The sequence below is a fragment of the Asterias amurensis genome, chromosome 12 (genome assembly GCF_032118995.1).
Source record: "Asterias amurensis chromosome 12, ASM3211899v1".
NCBI classification, from domain to species: Eukaryota; Metazoa; Echinodermata; class Asteroidea; order Forcipulatida; family Asteriidae; genus Asterias; species Asterias amurensis.
The window spans coordinates 13,457,824-13,475,454 of NC_092659.1; the positions used below are offsets into that span (position 1 = coordinate 13,457,824).

The window sequence follows — 17,631 nt, forward strand, 5'->3', positions numbered from 1 at the left end:
TGAAGTTGTGTAATGTGATCACTTATAGGCCTTTAATTTGTTCCCAAGATATAATCTGGGAAAATTAACCATCAGAAATGGTTCTCAGACTTTATTTCCAAATACAAATTATTCTGCCTGCGTTGATTTTCGGCAATATTTAAAAAAGCTACTACTTTATTGAAATTTTCACAGTTTTCAAACATTCAAAGGTCGGTTCCAAAAACCAAACTCATATGTTCCCTTTAATAGTTTGATTCAGTACATAAATCCCACATAATGCCCTGCTCCAGTTAATTTAAATCATAATTAAAAAGGAATAACTTATTGGCAGACAAACATTAATTCAAAACAAACAAGTTTTTGTTTTCATGATCCAAATCAGTTTAATTTCATCAAAAAAATTGGTGTTCTATCCAAAATTAATAACTAACTGCATGTACAGAGTTGTTTAAATTAAATTGAAAAAAATTAACAATTAAAATACAAAAATTCTTGCACTAATTGGTTTCTGAAATTTACTATTATTGCGTATCAATGGTGTTATCACTGTACAGGGTGAATGTGCATGCGTTACAATCATAGATATAAAGCTTGCAGATAGCTCAGGTTAAAGGCAGTGGACACTATTGGTAATTACTCAAAATAATCATTAGCATAAAACCTTTCTTCGTGACGAGTAATGGGGAGAGGTTGATGGTATAAAACATTGTGAGAACCGGCACCCTCTGAAGTGCCATAGTTTTTGAGAAAGAAGTAATTTTCCTCCAATATGATTTCGAGACCTCAGATTTAGAACTTGAGGTCTCGAAATCAACCATCTTAACGCACACAACTTCGTGCGACAAGGGTGTTTGCGCTCAAATTTTCACAGGTTTGTTATTTTATGCATATGTTGAGATACACCAACTATGAAGGCTAGTCTTTGACAATTACCAATAGTGTCCACTGCCTTTAACTGCTTTCCCTGTGGACAATAGTACCACTTGAAATAAGTGTGTATGACAAAATGGCACCAAGCACTATCAACGTGTAAGTGCCACACACAACTCTAATAGGTCTTCCGTTACCCTCAGTGAGGGCACTGTAGTAAAAATAGTAATACTACAAAGTTCTTGTAAAGCGCACACATCCTAGACACTAGATCAAGGCACTGAACAAATAAAGAATCAACAATAAACAAATTAACGGGCTCTGAACAGTTCAGTCTTCAACAGTTTTTTGAATGTCATGATTGAGTCAGACTGGCGGATTTCTGGAGGGAGATTGTGCCATAGGGCTGGGTCGCTGTAACCAAAAGGCACACTGAACAACCTCTTTCTTACAGATGGTGGGAGTAATTGGTAGTCTATTAGTTACAGTCGGCAGTTTTCCTTCCATTGGAGACAGATGAAGCCTTCCTCATTTCAAATTCATGTAAAACAAAACTTGTACAAAAGAGTGATCGATACTTAATTTTATTTGCTCAAATCAAAGCTACTTTATGTATACAGAGGTTGTGTGTAAAAATAATTTGTCCATAATAAAGCACCTTTAATCAATCTATGAGTCTCTTGCATGGGTCACCATCACCGATGGTAAACAATGATTACATGAGCGTGTACGCACCACACATAACTCTCAACCAATAATAGGTCTTCCTTTGAGCTCAATGAGGGCGCTGTTTTAGCTTGTGATGTCATACGCACTGGGCCTATTTGCAGGAATAAGAGAATCCTTGCAATGTGTCCTATGATATTCTCTTCAAGGCACTGGACACTATTGGTAATTACTCAAAAATAATTTTAAGCATAAAAACTTACTTGGTATAATGAGCAATGGAGAGCTGTTGATAGTATAAAACATTTTGAGAAACGGCTCCCTCTGGAGTAGCGTACATTTTGAGAAACAGGAAATTACTCACTCAAATATTAAAACACTTCAGGCCTACAGGTTTGTTAAGGCATCTGAAAGCACACAAATTTGTGCAACAAGGGTGTTTTTTTCTTTCCTTTGAAAGACTGTTCTTTGACAATTACCAAAGGTGTCCAGTGTCTTTACCAGCCATTTAGGCGACGATATAACTAAATTGATTGTGGCACACAAGATGTTGCAACAGTGAGCATGCTACTTGAAACATTGATTATGAAAAAACAATACCCAGCATTGTTTCTTATTTTAACTAGAATACAATGAGGGTTTGTGAGGTATTGTGAGGTAGTCTGGTACCTCCTCTTCATTGCATGAGGTGCTCAGTGTTCCATCGTCTCAGCCAGTAGTGCGTCAACAAGATCTTCCGTTGATAACTTCTTGCCTAACATATCTGGAGGAGAGAGACAAAATGGTGGTTGATTGCATCAATGTACATCCTAGAACTTGCTACATAAATTGTAAACTTGGCCTGCAATTGAATGTATCTAAACTAAAAAATTGCTACAAGCGTGTCTTTCACTACCTTGGCTTCAATACGTGACCCACAAGCAGAAGAGGATAGGTCTTGATTCACCCAATAAAAACCAGCAGCGAAAGCCCCACATGAAAAAAAGGCCAGTGTGTATTCTGCGTGAAATGGCTGAGAATATTTCTGTTCCCCCTGGACAGGATGACAGTCCATGGCCCATACCCATTTGTACCCCTCGATATAGAGAATCAATGGACCCTTCCCATGAAATATGCTAATTACATTCACGCATGCGTACAGACCCTGTTGGTTGGCAAACACCATAGAGTTGTGCACTAAGCAGACGCGCAATTGCGTGTGCGTCACGCACCCATTAGCCGTGTACAAAACAGCGCGATGTTCCTTCATTTTGCCAACCAAAACGCAATTTACATATTTCACGGGAAGGGTCTATTATGATCAAGTGACTTGCTCAAGAACACAAGTGTTGCAACTGGCAAGACCACGATTTGAACCCACATTCCATGTAAAGTACATAACTTGACGTCATCGCCCTAGATCGCTTGGCCAAGACACCACACAAAGTCCAACAAGAGAACACCTTTAACTTACTTTCCACCAGTACTGCTGGTTCTCTCCCCCCACCGTGAGCTAACATGTCCCATCGATATCTCTCTCCAGTGTCACGACTCAAGGGGTCAGCAGCAAAACACTGATGCCACACGCTGGACGCAACGGCACGAGACAAGAGGTACGAGTAGTACTTAGCCCCGTAACCGACCAAGTGACCAAAACGTAAATGCCATGCCTGGTGAATGAAAAACGAAAATCACAATTGTCAAGATTTTCAAGGCAAAGACTTAAGCCCGGTTCATACTTCCTGCAAATGAGAATGCGATACCAGCTTTGAGCATATGCCTCGATTGCAGGCAGTTATTGTGTTTAGAATATTTGCAATTTTGAAAAAGGTAGTAAATTTACAGCTTATACTGCATGGCATTAAACATGTTTAATACAGGGCTCAAGTGTATACCAATCACAGGTTTCCATTAATAAATGTATTGTGTATTCTATGATTCCTCCATAATTTCTGCTGAATTATAAAGACAATTGAACAACACTTTTTCCAAAGCTGGTCCATAATATTGTGAGACCCGACGTTTTTACTTGTTTTTACTTTCCCTTAATAGTGTTCAAAAGTGAGTTTGTGAGATTAATAAGACTACGAATAAATGCTGAGACTCTTACCGTTCCGGGTACATATTTAATGCATGAGAACTGATTCTGTACTTCACTCAAAATCTCCATTGTGGACTGTAGAGTAGGAAAACAGAAGAAACAAATTATTAAAAAACTATGCTTAATAAAAAAATCTATAGTTGTACAGACACAATCATGGGTACACTTGTTGTTAAAAAGACACCAAGTGAACAACCTACAAATAATGAGATGATCTTTGCAGAGTTTGTGTACAACAATCTCAAGCACTTTTATTCACAAATAACAATGAGATAACTGCTACATTAGTTGCTTTCAAACTGTTGTTCACAAAATAGACCAAAAGGGAATGTGTACCCATGATTGTGACTGTGCACCACTCTGTGGCAGCCATCTTCTTTTCTTCCTTACATTAAAAACATCCAAGTGCCTAACATATAGAGAGATATTGGAGTTTTGTTTTATTTTGTTTTATTTTAGTTGCCAGCAAACATTAAAATATTACATATTCAAAGGATCTCCATTAAATATAAAGGTTCACATAAACATCTGCTGGCCCGACTTCATGAAATGGCTATCACTTACAGTACCAGAGAATTCTGTGCTCAGCGCTTCTTGTAGAGCTACAGTTTCTATGGGGGCATTGGGGGTGTAAGCACAGAAGTTTGGCTATGGTGTTATTTCTTGCTAGGTGTTTGAATCTGATAGAAATTCTTTTTAAAGGAACACGTTGCCTTGGATTGGACCGTTTGTTATGAAATGCACATGGTTATAAAGATGTTTTAAAAGTAGAATATAATGATCCACACAAGTATCACTCGAAATTGCACGGTTTTCATTTTACGTCGCAAACTAACACGGTCGGCCATTTATGGGAGTCAAAAATTTGACACACATAAATGGCCAACTGTGTTAGTCGACGAGGTAAAAGGAAAACCATGCAATTTCGAGGCATCTTTGTGTAGATCGTTGTATTCTTTTTTTACAACATCTTTCTAACCATATTGATTTTATAACAAACGATTACAGAACGCTTTTCAAAGACCAACTCGACCGATCCAAGGCAACATGTTCCTTTAAATCGAGACATCTTTTGAATATACAACCTTTTTTAAATGCTTGACTTCCCCCAGCACTAGGATATTACAATAAAGTGCCAGACAGTTCAGTTGGTAGAGCACTGGCTCAGACGTCACAGGTTCAAATCCTGCTTTAGTTAATTCTTTTCTTTCCTCCCCCAAAATAAGCCATTCATTGAAAAAGTTTCAAGAAACTTCATTGAAATACTTTTGATACCTTCTTAAGAGGGTGTTCTCCATGGAAGATTTGGTCGAGTATCGAGTAGAAGACTTGAGTTTGCATCTCAAAAGCTGCAAACTGCTTTTTGGAAGCACAGAGTTGAGCAATCATGTCCTCTGGTAGGGTCTACAGGAAAAGCAAAACTTGGATTAAACAAAAATGCCTCGCTGAGATTCATCTCATTCTTCTTCAGTTATGGCTCCCCACCAGGGAGTTGAGATGGTTTAAGGAGTGGTTTAAGGCCCGGTGACCAGGGGTAATAATGTGAAGCGCTTTGGGACGCCCTCCGGGTGTGAAAAGCGCTATATAAAAACGGGTTATTATTATTCTTATTATTATGGCTTTGCAACATTCCTTCTGTTTCAGCCATATATTATGAGCCTGACATTTGACCTAGGGGGTCCCAACAAAAAAATTAAGCTTCTTGGGGATCTCAAGACCAATCCACACATAAAGTTTGGAGTTGATATGCCAATTACTTCTCTGATGCACATAAGTCTCTTGTCATAATACCATACACTTTTCATTGCTGCGTTTGGTACCCCACTCATTTCTTGCTTAGCCAGGAAATTTGTAAGCGTTTTTCTCATAGAAGTGCTTGAGCAGAAACTATTGCTTAAAGAAACTGGACACTATTGGTAATTGTCAAAGACAAGTCTTCTCACTTGCTGTATCTCAACATATGCATAAAATAACAAACCTGTGAAAATTTGAGCTCAATCGATCATCGAAGTTGCGACATAATAATGAAAGAAAAAACACCTTTGTCACACAAAGTTGTGTGCTTTCAGATGCTTGATTTTGAGACCTCAAATTCTAAATCTGAGGTCTCGAAATCAAATTCGTGGAAAATTACTTCTTTCTCGAAAACTACGTCACTTCAGAGGGAGCTCAGAGGGATAATATATATTTTGAGTAGTTACCAATAGTGTCCACTGCCTTTAAATATCTCCTGCTGAGCATTATGCAGGATACCTGCTACAGACAGAACATAGGACATAGTAATTTGGCTGGTAACATTTTTTTATAAAGCACAAGTTAGTTGTGCTTTAACAGCTCCTTTTTGTGTGCTGTACAAGCAGCTCTATGAATTTGCGCCCTCAAGTCCACCATATCTCCAGAGGCTAATAGATTCATGAAACTACTTCGCCAAGATGTCTTGGGGAGTGAACAAGGGTCAGCATTTTTGTTCCATCTCACCTGGTTAGTTTTATGGTGTCTTGCTAACTGGCTTAGAACTCGGTAATCATTTGCAAAGTACTCCATCAGTATGGACGGCACCTCGGCGAAGTCGGTGGCACAACGCGTTCCTGTTACGTGCTGGTAGCGGGTCCTTGCCAGCATTGCTAAAACAGACAAGGCAAACTAATGTCATTTCATGTATATATTTTAATCCAATAGGAGAAGATGAGCAGAGCACATTGCTAAAACGTAAGTACAATCAGGGATTGAATTCGGGGGGGGGGGGGGGGGGATCAACAAGAACACAGGGCTTGTTGCTAAAAATGATTACTGGACCAGAATCAAAATGAGAAAAACTTCCTGACACAGCTTATCAGACATTCAAGTGTTTTCATTTGAATAAATACAAAGAGAAGATTTATCTCATTTTGTCTTTATTAGCATTAAGTGTACTTCTTTAATCCTTACTAAATAGAATTGAAAGGTATTTTTTGAGTTTCAACATCAACACTTGAAAATGATATACACAGAGGGAGGTATTCTTATTCAATTGAAAAACACAAGTCTGCTGTACTTGTCCGGTCATAGATTTACAGGCCCCCAACTAAAACTCCTTGCCTCGAGCCAGTGGTCCAGTGTAAAATTCAAGCCCTGACAATTCTTTTCCCAGCTTAAGGCAGCCTGAAAATCATTGACTAGCTGTCTGAAACTTTCTTGAATTTTGAAGTGTGAACTTAAAAATAAAACAAAAAAATAATAATTTTTGTACGAGACGTAGCCTTTACATCACAAGGCCAGATGACCACTTCAAGTGAGGGCTACACTTAACTGATTTAGGATGTCGACCAAAATGAATTGCCGCCAAGGGCATGTTGCCACCTACTCCTGGGGCTGAAACAGGGTTACAGTTCATAAGGATGTAGGCATGGGTATCATCCACTAGGAGCCTGGTTGGTAGAGCAAAATGCACTACCTTCCCCAGTTTTTACGAAGCAAAGGGCACAAGTGTCATGACTGGGATTCGCACCCACACTATGCTGCTGACAACACCAGAGTGTGGGTTCGCTGAACTAGATCGCACAGCCACAACACACCACATGCCATTCCCTTTTGCTACGATTTTTGAAAACATCAGTGCTTCTCCATCAAACTGGGTCCGTTTCCATTTTTTGTTTTTTTGTTTTTAGGCCTTGAAAGACATTTGTACATTACACTGAAAGAAATTATGGGCAAGAGGAACTTACAATGCATTGCATGACCAAACTCATGGAAGAGGTTCTCCACCATCTGGAAAATAAACCAAAACAACCAAATAATTTTTCTTACTTTTTTTGAGTTGTAGTCACATTTTTACTGGATTTGGTAAAAATAGCATTGTATCTCGATCAATAGACTTGGGAAAAGGGTGCTTATCTAGTGCAGTTTCACATGGTTTGATTTTATTTCTTTTTTTATATCATGCATCCCGATGCTGTGAAATTAAGAAATGAAAGTGTTTGGAATGATACCAATGCAGCGGTTTACCGAAACTTGATTGACTTTTGAAATCAATATGCTATTTGTGAGTTGGAGTTTAAATGTCTGGTACATTGATTTGATTGGTCTAAGAGAACAATTTAATTGGATTCCCCAATTTTTTTTTTTTTTTTAAGTTCACACTTCAAAATTCAAGAAAGTTTCAGACAGCTAGTCAATGATTTTCATCCTTAATGTTTTTCTTAAAAAATAGTATTTACATTACATTTTCTTATGCTCTGTAATTTCAATTTCAAACTCAATTCAGTCTCTGGCTGTGAAGTTTGAATGTTTTTATTTTATTTTAAATAAACCAATAATAATGTAATAATCATTACCTGTTTAGTGTCATCTCCCACCGGTCATGTATTTATATTGTTGTTTATAATTTATATGTTCTCTTACGTTTACCAGCTTGTCCTTATTTTGTTTAAAGGAATTTAGTTTAATGTGTGGCAAGCCCTATTTTCTATAGGCAAGTACCTGGGTGCCGGTATTTCTAAGTCATTTCTTTTCCTGCTTTTGTTTGGTTAACTTTGCCGTATTTCTCTTAGTCAACCCCAGCTAGCTTTCATCGCCGTTTTCGTAAGTAGTGTTTTCTTCATTGTATAATATTCATTGTCACTTATTCCGATTGTATTAAAGTATTGGTTACTGTAAAATTGCTTCCTTTCCATTTCAATGATCTGGGCGTTTTGTAGTTATTTTTTGGTTCCTCTTAATGCTGTTTATGTGGGGTACAAAATAGTCCCGTCGCTAGAGCTCTGACACATCATCTGATGATCCACCCATGCCAGTTCAAAGAGGAAGGCGACCTCAAACTCAGCCGCCAATGTCAGAAACAGATCCAGAGAAGTTTGATATCACTACACAGATCCCCCACAACCCGGACCGGCAAGGGTGGACCAGAGATCTAACAAAACTAAAAACCAAGTCGTTCAAGGGCCCTGGTCCATCTGGGCCAACATTCCAAAGACCAGAAGAAGACAACCCTGTGGACTATTTTCTTTCTTTTTTTCCAATATTCCTTTTCAATAAAATAGCCAAATACACTAATAAGACAACAAATCCAAAGTTCAGGTCCCAAACTAATGTACACGAGATAAAGGCCTGGTTTGGAATCAGAATGTTGCAGGGGGTCCACCCCAATACCAACGCTGAGGACGACTTGTCCACGCACCCAGGCCTCAGAAACTACCTCGTAATACAAAACACATGCCTTTCCTGAACCTTCAATTAAGTGTAGAATATTACTGTGCTGTACATACACCATTCAAAACCAAATGGTACTGCCATGTGTGTACAAAAACAATAGGGTTGTAAACGTGAGTGAATTTTGAATGGATTTGAATGGTGTATCAGCAGGAGGGTTAATGGCCGTACTGTTACTGAGGGCGTTCGGAAAATGCTGGAGGAGACCATTGACCATTGCCTATCACTGAGCTACAACCTCAGTGGTAAAGGCAAGCAGGTAAAAGAAGCTTCCAGAAACTTCTCCTGTACAAATAAATATTTGGTTAAGGATATTCGCGTCCTTGGTGGTACATGATTATTGGTTCAAGAAAACAAAAACACGAACATGAACAATGAAATACAAAACGATTCCTGATTGGTTTTTTCTCTTGGTTTGTTGTTGTTGTTGTTGTTATTTTCTATGTTGGGTGCTGGTTGAAAATGTGAAGTATAAAAAGTAGCTATTGTTTTTTCTAGGCTTTTGCTTACATCTTCATAACAAGCAAAAGCTCTAGTTTTGAGAAAAAACAAAAGCTTGTTTCTTGTTGCCTAAATACTAAGTATACAAAGTAGGTAGTGAAATAGAAGGAGCCTGTGCAAGAGCCGTTTCCTTTTTAACCCTGCCACTGAAGATCAAGTAGAAGACCAAGTTCAAGAGGTGTTGGAAGTGCCAAAGACACCGGGTTCATCCTTTGACACGGCTGTTTTTTTAAAACCTCGTCAACTAGCTCAGAATCGCATCCTTACGGGAACAGATCACTGATCGACCGCATTAAAGGCGACCTGGACAAAAGGACGAACATTCCCGAAATCAAAACCTCCTCAAAGAAACAACTGCCTACAGCGGACTTTGAACTCGTAAAGTCCCTGGCTGCAAACGTGGGATCACTCACAACAGCCAAGGTACACATCGACAGACAGATTGTTTCTTTGACAAAAGCTGTCAAATTGAAAACACCACCCACTTACATCACTTCGCAGGCAAGACCACCGCACCCTCACCAACGACTCACTTACGAGGAAAGTTTTCAAGCAAACTGGAAAGACCTTGAAGCACTACATGGGTCAAGCCTTCGCTAAACTTACCCTTGATCAATACCAGAAATTTCAGTTGGACATTGAAAACCGATTGGCAGAGGCTAGAGAAAACTCAACCACCCAGCTAAACGAACATTTCAAAACGGAAGACAGCCGAACAACCGCCGAAAAGCTGTTTGGGTTTTTTTCAAGACCAAAACCAGCTCCAGGCAAGAACAACAAGAGGAAACGAGAAGAAAGCCAATGACTTTCAACTAAAACAACCGGTCTTTTCAAGACCACCCCATCTCCCAAAGAGAGATTCCAACACATTTAAACTGTGTCTATAATTAAATTATTTTGCTATCATTTTAGCGGACATGTTTAATATTTTACTATAAATATACCTTCCCAATACACAATAAACATGGTTAATCGGAAACATAATAAAACTTAAAAGAAAGTCACTCTCACAAACCCATAGAAAAGCCAATCGCTTTTCCTGCCATTGCTCAACCCTGACCCAACAGAGACAACTTATTCTGTTATCAGATTTGGCTAATCAAAGTGAACAATTCATAACGAACCTTTCCAGTGATGAACTTTCTACAGATCAGTAAAGGTTTGAACTTCGTTCCCACCCCTGCCAAACCAACACGCTGTTCTCTTTTGATAGATATAAACACTTTCAATCGAAGAATGAGAGTAAAATACCTTATGCACAATAAGACTTCCCGAACACAACCCTTCAAAACACAACCCGCCTAAATACTACGTATACAAAGTAGGTAGTGAAATAGAAGGAGCCTGTGCAAGAGCCGTTTCCTTTTTAACCCTGCCACTGAAGATCAAGTAGAAGACCAAGTTCAAGAGGTGTTGGAAGTGCCAAAGACACCGGGTTCATCCTTTGACACGGCTGATATTTTTGGAAAACTCATCAACTAGCTTGGATCCAAAGGCCTGTCACCGGTTGTGACCAGTTCACCACTACCTTTGACGTCCCTTATTCGCGTTCCACAGTCCCTATCACCAAGATCCCCCACACCGCCGCCGACCAGGGCGCCATCAACGCAACGTACACCAGCACAAGCAACAACCTCATCTCCCAGCTCGACCCTGCCTGATCTTACTCCACAAAAGGTGATGCAATTGAAGGCAGGATCGTGCTCCGAGCCAAACTTTGCTTTGGCACTTGTAAGGCTTCTCTTTTCAGAGAGGGAGATGGGGGAGTCTAACTGTCGTGGTGTACGAGGCAAGAAGCAACTTGACCCCAACCGCCTAGAAACCGTCAGGCGGTTAACATCCAAGGCGTCTGCTCGGTCTCCTATACATTCTGGCAAAAGGAGTGCAGAGTCGCCATTGACGAAGGGTGTAGGAGTCTGAGGAGATCTGAGAAGTCCGAAAAATAAAGGCTTCGTACACGTTCAGTAAATATATGTTTCTCGGTCAATTTCTGAAAATGAGCAGCCAATTTAACCACCAGCCTTTGCTATTTCACACGAAATAAGTCTTTATAAGACTAGTCAAATCCACTTTTACGTCATTCCATTTAACAAACTTTTCATTCCATTCAACAATTCATCGAAGCTGCATTCAAATTCGCAGGAGTTTTTTTGAGGTGTGTGTTTAGTCACACAATTTCATTTTTGGGCTGTCAATTCTGGACAACTTTGAAAAACCGGACAGCTTTGAAAATTAAATTGGCTGACTCTTTTTCCAAAATTGACCTAGAAACCCTATATTAAAAATACTGTAAATAATTATTGGCTTTCAAGTCTGTTTTTTTCTTCTCCCCCCCCCCCCTGTATATGTATAATAAAGCGCATACATAAACGATAATTAAATTACCAAGCCGATGTTAAACATTTTGTATTAATAATAATTGATACTGATAGGTATGAGTAGGAATCTAACTAGGGTTAAAACAAAAACTAAAAACATATTAGAAAATGATATATTGGCACATGGCTTGTTTCAGCCCGATTCGTTTCAGCCTAGCTGTATTTTTTTTTCAAGAATGATCAGCAGAATAATCAGTAACATGATTTGATCATCGTGAATTGTGAATTGAAATAGTGTGTGTATTTTAAATTTGGTACAAGTTGTCACTGTGTTATGAGAGTGAGTCGTCAATAAAATCATCAAATACTGAATCTACCTGAACTTGTCTAGTGTGCTTCGGTAGTCGTTTTAGTACACTAAATAAGAACCCCATGCTAAACAGCATTTTAACTGTACTTCAAGCTCTAACGTTGATTACAGTATGTTTGCATTATAAGTATGATATGGATGCCTTTACTCAAAAGTAAATTGCTTTTACAATTTCTTCAAAATGTCCGAGCATGCGCTAAGCCCCATTGATAAAGATTGCTAATAATCATTTTGCAAATATGAACCAGACTTCTTTGTTCCTCCAGCCTCGGGTTTGTTACAATGATATCGATATTGGCTGCACCATGATAGAGGTCTATAGAGAATGCTATTGAAATGCATTAACTTGTTTCAAAAATTATTATGATTTTTTTTAACATATCCTCAGCATAAAGATAAACAAATTGTTAGCTATGTTAATCAATTGTTTCTGTAGTGAAACACTGTGCATTAGAGTCTCTTCAGTATTTCAGTAGTATATCTCTTTGGGACAAAAAGCATTAATCCCATGCGGAATGTTTCCAAACGATGTAGCGTACTTTTCACTAAACATAGATAATTTTAGTAAATACTTGCAAGTCAAAACTTTTTCTTGCTTTTATTCATATGGATGGTAAATGTTTTCTCGGTCAATTTGCTTGATATTTGGTCAAGTGAGGAGATTCTGAGCAAGTTTGAAGGCACTGTCCGTAACAGTCGTAAAACAGCAGTGTTTGGGACAATTAAAAAAAAAGTCGGGGGGGGGGGGAAGTTGGCTATGTCAGGAATGTGAAATAAGTACGCAACAAAATCAAAAACATGAAGGGAAGCTACACGTACAAGAAGGCCAGGGCCACGAATATGAGGAGTGGTGCTGGCCGAATAGAAGTGCCGTTTCAAGAGAAGATGGACTTGATTCTCGGAGATAGACCATGCATCCAGCCAGTGGTAATGGCCATATTTTTTTGATTATTTGGACTACGAAAGCTGAAAAAGTCAGAGAAAGATTGAGCGACTCGTACAATGTGGGCAACTAGTGAAGGCAGCAAAAATCATACAAGACGAACGTTTGCTACTAAAACATCCAGGACAAAGATTGTTCTAATGGTAGCAATAGAAGCTCGATACCATCAAAGCTGCTATCTGCAAGAGTTGACCTGTTTCGCTTGTTCGATCTTAACTAGTGCGTCATCAAACAAGTTCAGCTAATACAAGAGGGAGATCTTGTCAGTGCACCTAAGGCCTCAGAAATAACCTTGTTTGGTCAACCATGACAAGAGGCCCTTCTTGAAGAGGGGGATTAATGATACAAAAACCTTCAAAAAGTCCAAGATTAAGTCCAAGTACAAAGAACATGTATGCAGGGATGCAAGTGACTCTTTCCTTCAGAGCCTGAATTTTTTTTGCAGTGCAGAGAGGGGGTCAGAGAGAGCTTTTTAATATACCTCAGAAAATCCAGACTTCTTTTAGTTAGTTGATACATGTACTGCAACAAAGGAACAAGGCAACTTACCCGAGCCACTCTCCGGTAACATCAATCTCTAAGTGTTCTCCAGTGACCTGCAACAGGAATGATCAAAATGTGTACACATTATTAGTCTCTTAAAACACATTTTAAAAAGAATTAACTTCAGTTATAAATTGTTAACTTCAGTCATTAATATGTCACAAAAATAATTTTCTTCTCAGGAGACGATTATTACTTTAGCATAAAACGTAACTTCATGACATTGTTTTACTCATTTCTCAAAGACTACAGAACCTCAGCAAGTAATATTTTAAGGTACGCTTTCTACTTGTTACCTTCATACGATGTAAACCTGTGGACAAGATGTTTCGTGTTACAAAAGGCACCCACATCCTTTACAGACTAACTAATAACATAAAACTTCATCGGCAACAAAATCGGATGCAATGAATTGAAGAGGACAAGCCAATTACAATAATGTTATGAAATCCAAGAAAGTTACGGATGAATGACTTCAATAAACAACCTTGAAGGAGGTGACTAGAGCTACAGGAAAGTGAAAACCTATTTTTTAAGTCATGGGTCAACAGTTCATTTCTTGATTAGTTGCGATAATGTAACCCTCCTCCTGACGGTAGCCATTGGGAGGAGGGTAGGCTATCGCAACTAGTTCTTGATGATCTTTTGTTCAGCAGCACATTTCTTTGTGGGCAAGCATTTTTCGATTTACACAATGCGAATTACCAGACAAGCTTCAGAGATGAATAAACTAGAGCCCTATTTGATAAGGTTTATCGCGATTCAGAAACGCAATGCATTGTGGGAAGAAATGTGGGGCGGTTTCTATGCAGTTTCTACGACTCGCGCACGCAACGCCTATACCTTTGTGTGGGTTCAACAGCGCCCTCTCTTGATATTTTGCTATTTGCAATAAACCTTATGGTACAAGGAAATCCAACAATATGATATTGCTCGAATTTTCTACCACTGCTGCATGCCTATATGAAGTGCCTCCTGCTGTCTCATCATAATTTCAATGGCATAATGCTTACGAATTAAAATATTGACTGCTTTCAAGATTGAATTTATTCGGATAAAAATACAGCAAGAAGATATCAAAAATACATATCCATCAACAGGAGTAAAGACCAGGAAATAAGATATAAAATAAAAACACAAGATAGTAATACTGCACAAAATTACTCAAGGACATACCCCCCCCCCCAAAAAAAAAAAAAAAAAGAAGAAAAAAAATAAATAAATAAATAATTACCCGCCAAAAAACTTAGTGAAATTTTGTTGTTTGGGTCAAAATAATGAAGTTGAATACAATACATGAGAGTTTGCTTACCATGTTAATGGGTGCAAGTTCACCTCTGAATAAGAATGAGATAGCGTGGTGGAACAGCTCAGTCTTCTTGCTTGTAGAATTCAAAGATGATTCGACCACTTCACCTCATTCCTCTCCTTCCTTGCTCCCACAGCCGGTCGCTTGCTGCGGGGCGCAGAGGCTATGACACGTTGCCAGACCTCATGGTATCGGCCTCGCGGTGTTCCTCCAAAAGTTTCCCGTAGACTTTCGGACGAAGCTCTGCATCCCTGCTGTCTGTGCTGCTGCGCTGGTGCTGCTGGATGAAGGCCGTTGCTTTTTTCTAGCTACACGGCTTCAATCAACTACAGTTTGTTAGTTCTGAATTCAGGCCGGTAACGACGACAGAGAGAGTAGAGACAGCATGGCTTTACCCTATGGTGGTTACACTACACTGTACACAGCAGAAACCATCATGAAGTTTAGGACCGTGTTCGTGGAAGAGTACCTAAGTAATGAGTTCGTAACGGCCGCCACCAAACCGAAGCACAATGCCAACCCTTGCGTGCGGTCCGAGCATGTCCTTGCTCTTCCATTCGTCAAGAAGACACATGTTTATCGTTCCACGTGAATAAACGGTTTCAATACACTTCAATAGACGTGAATAACCGGTTTAATTATTCGTCGTAAAGTCAATCTGACATTCCAACCTGCAACCATGTGGTGTGCAGCGTGGATCATGTGTAGTGGCCGGCGTGTGAATCCATCCATCCAGGCACGTGTGACGAGCGCCCTCTGCTGTAGGATTTGGGACAGCCAGTTGAGCATTATTTTTATGGGACTTAGTTTTGTCATGGTTTTGTCCTTCCCTTGCTCTATGGACCTTCACATCAAACTTTGATGCAAGACACAGACAATATAAGTGTGTGATTTAAAACATAAGAAAGACTAACTTTACACAGAGACTATTCTTCGACAGGGTGAATAATCCCCTAGGAGATTCTGCCCCCCCCCCCCCACCCCGGACTATTGTGGCACTGCTTATTTTAAAGTTTGGAGCTAGTTATTTTACTTACACGCATAGGGCCGAAGGGATCTACATTAAACAAAATGATACTGTGCATGTGGATATAAAAGTATATTGATTCAAATGAATAATAATAGGAGATAGACTATTATTGCTCCATGGTTAATATGATATCAAAAAATAATTGTTTGCCTAAAAACTTACTCGAAACGAGCACGAGAGTTTGTTAGTAAAAAATGAACGGCTCCCACTGAAGTGCAAAGTTTTTGAGAACGAAGTAATTACTCGCGTGAGTATTTGAATTAAATTTGAGACCTCAGGTGAGGTCTCAAAGTACCTAAAAGCACACAAATTGTGTGACAAGGGTGTTTCTTCTTCTCTTGAAACTTCTATGACCAATTGAGTTCAAATTTTCACAGGTTTGTTATTTTATGTTTCTTCCTCCTCAGATACACAAAGTGAGAAGCCTGGTCTTTGACAAAATTACCAAAGAAGTCCAGTGCCTTTGAAGCATAGGCCTATTGCGCCAACTAGCACACAAGCCGTATAACAGTATTGCCAGCTGTTCAAATGTAGGTATTTTGGAATTTCAAATTGTGGTCACGAGAAACATACGGAACAGTATAAAGGAATGCTGAGCATCACAAAACACTAGTTTTTCTGGTGATGGCACCGGATTGGGACTTGAGTCAAGTCTAACTGCATGGCAAATTCAGACTGAAGCTAGACTTTATTGAGATTGCGGTATTCCTCTGCATCAGCCATTAAAAATGCCCCCACAGATGCTATCCTGCGCACCAACTCGCAATGGACGGAGGTTAATCTAACCATAGGAGGGCACTAACTCAGGCAACATTGTTTACATGAACAATAATATTATGGTCAACATGACAGCCAAACCATGTCAAATCTCTATGCTTTAATGGTAAATTCTCTGTTAATTTTAAAACACCATTAAAGTGAAATGGTCACCTTTTTTCAAAAAAATAAACTTTGCGTACAAAAAAACCCCAATCTATTGGAGCTTTGGAAGTGCCAACCAACTTGTTGAGATCATAGAGCAAGGATTTCAAGATGCTGGGTTAATTTGATGACACCGGACACTATTGGCAGTTGTCAAAGACCAGTCTCCTCACTTGGTGTATCTCAACATAGGCTGTGCATAAAATAACACGAGTAAGATCTTGTTACAAAATTACAGTATGAATAATTAAAGTTGAACTTTTACATCATGTACAGGATAAAATCATTTCAGTATTGTGTTTTTTACTTCATTAAACATTACAAAACAGTCCTGCTCAAAACTTTTTAAATTTGAGAATAAACCCACCTCTTCTTGAAAACTACACTAGATGTCTTTAAAATACTAATCTTTAAATGTTAAAAGACCAGCTCTCACTTGTTGATCCCAACGTCACTTTTGCATGACAATACCAATTTTTTGTAAAAATTTGGGCACAATTGGTAAGTGAAGTTAAAGGAAAATATTGAAAGAATATTACAACCTATTGCTCCAACTACAAACACCTCAGCAGTTTTCAAGCGAGGTCACAAAGGATTTTCAGCCCACCCTCTTCTCTAAAATCAAGTCTCAAGTAATAATTGTGTTGTTTTCCTGAGAAGTTAACAGTCAAAAAGTTTACTTTATCAGAATATTTGAAAGGAACATCATCTTTCAGTCACTTGAAAGGAAATTTCATTAGATATTGCAAAAGGCCATATATATGTGGTGATAAGCAGTTTGGAAACTTTAGAATATAATTGTTTCCTCCACACTCTTTATTGTCCTGCGTTTTTAAAACAACAAAAAACAAATGTAATACTGGGCTGCTGTAATAGCAATAGATGTTGCCATATCCACCCCCAAACAATTT

General features: G+C 38.9%; 1 protein-coding gene across 5 annotated transcripts; it reads right to left on the reverse strand.

Annotated features, from left to right (window-relative positions):
* Positions 1–1,916: 1,916 nt before the first annotated feature.
* Positions 1,917–15,434, reverse strand: LOC139945153 (mitochondrial intermediate peptidase-like). 5 transcript variants are annotated; one of them, XM_071942432.1, is made up of 8 exons: positions 14,773–14,790; positions 13,467–13,513; positions 7,303–7,345; positions 6,077–6,222; positions 4,874–5,002; positions 3,608–3,673; positions 2,972–3,167; positions 1,917–2,281 (listed from the first exon to the last, which is right to left on the reverse strand). In XM_071942432.1, exons 3-8 carry the CDS (start codon positions 7,343–7,345, stop codon positions 2,211–2,213), a joined length of 651 nt encoding a protein of 216 aa, XP_071798533.1. In that variant the 5' UTR covers positions 13,467–13,513; positions 14,773–14,790; the 3' UTR covers positions 1,917–2,210. The 5 variants fall into 5 exon arrangements, with proteins under 5 accessions (XP_071798533.1, XP_071798534.1, XP_071798535.1 ...); XM_071942433.1 differs by lacking the exon at positions 7,303–7,345 and having other exon boundaries at positions 14,773–15,434; XM_071942434.1 differs by lacking the exon at positions 6,077–6,222 and having other exon boundaries at positions 14,773–15,434.
* Positions 15,435–17,631: the final 2,197 nt, after the last annotated feature.

What these genes read in the sequence shown, in the direction of transcription:
- LOC139945153 (XM_071942432.1), bottom strand. Translation starts at nt 7,345, where the DNA reads ATGGTGGAGAACCTCTTCCATGAGTTTGGTCATGCAATGCATT. An exon ending in GACACCATAAAACTAACCAG is followed by an intron (nt 5,003 to 6,076) that starts GTGAGATGGAAC and finishes CTTTTCCTGTAG; the next exon opens with ACCCTACCAGAGGACATGAT. An exon ending in TTAAATATGTACCCGGAACG is followed by an intron (nt 3,168 to 3,607) that starts GTAAGAGTCTCA and finishes TTCATTCACCAG; the next exon opens with GCATGGCATTTACGTTTTGG.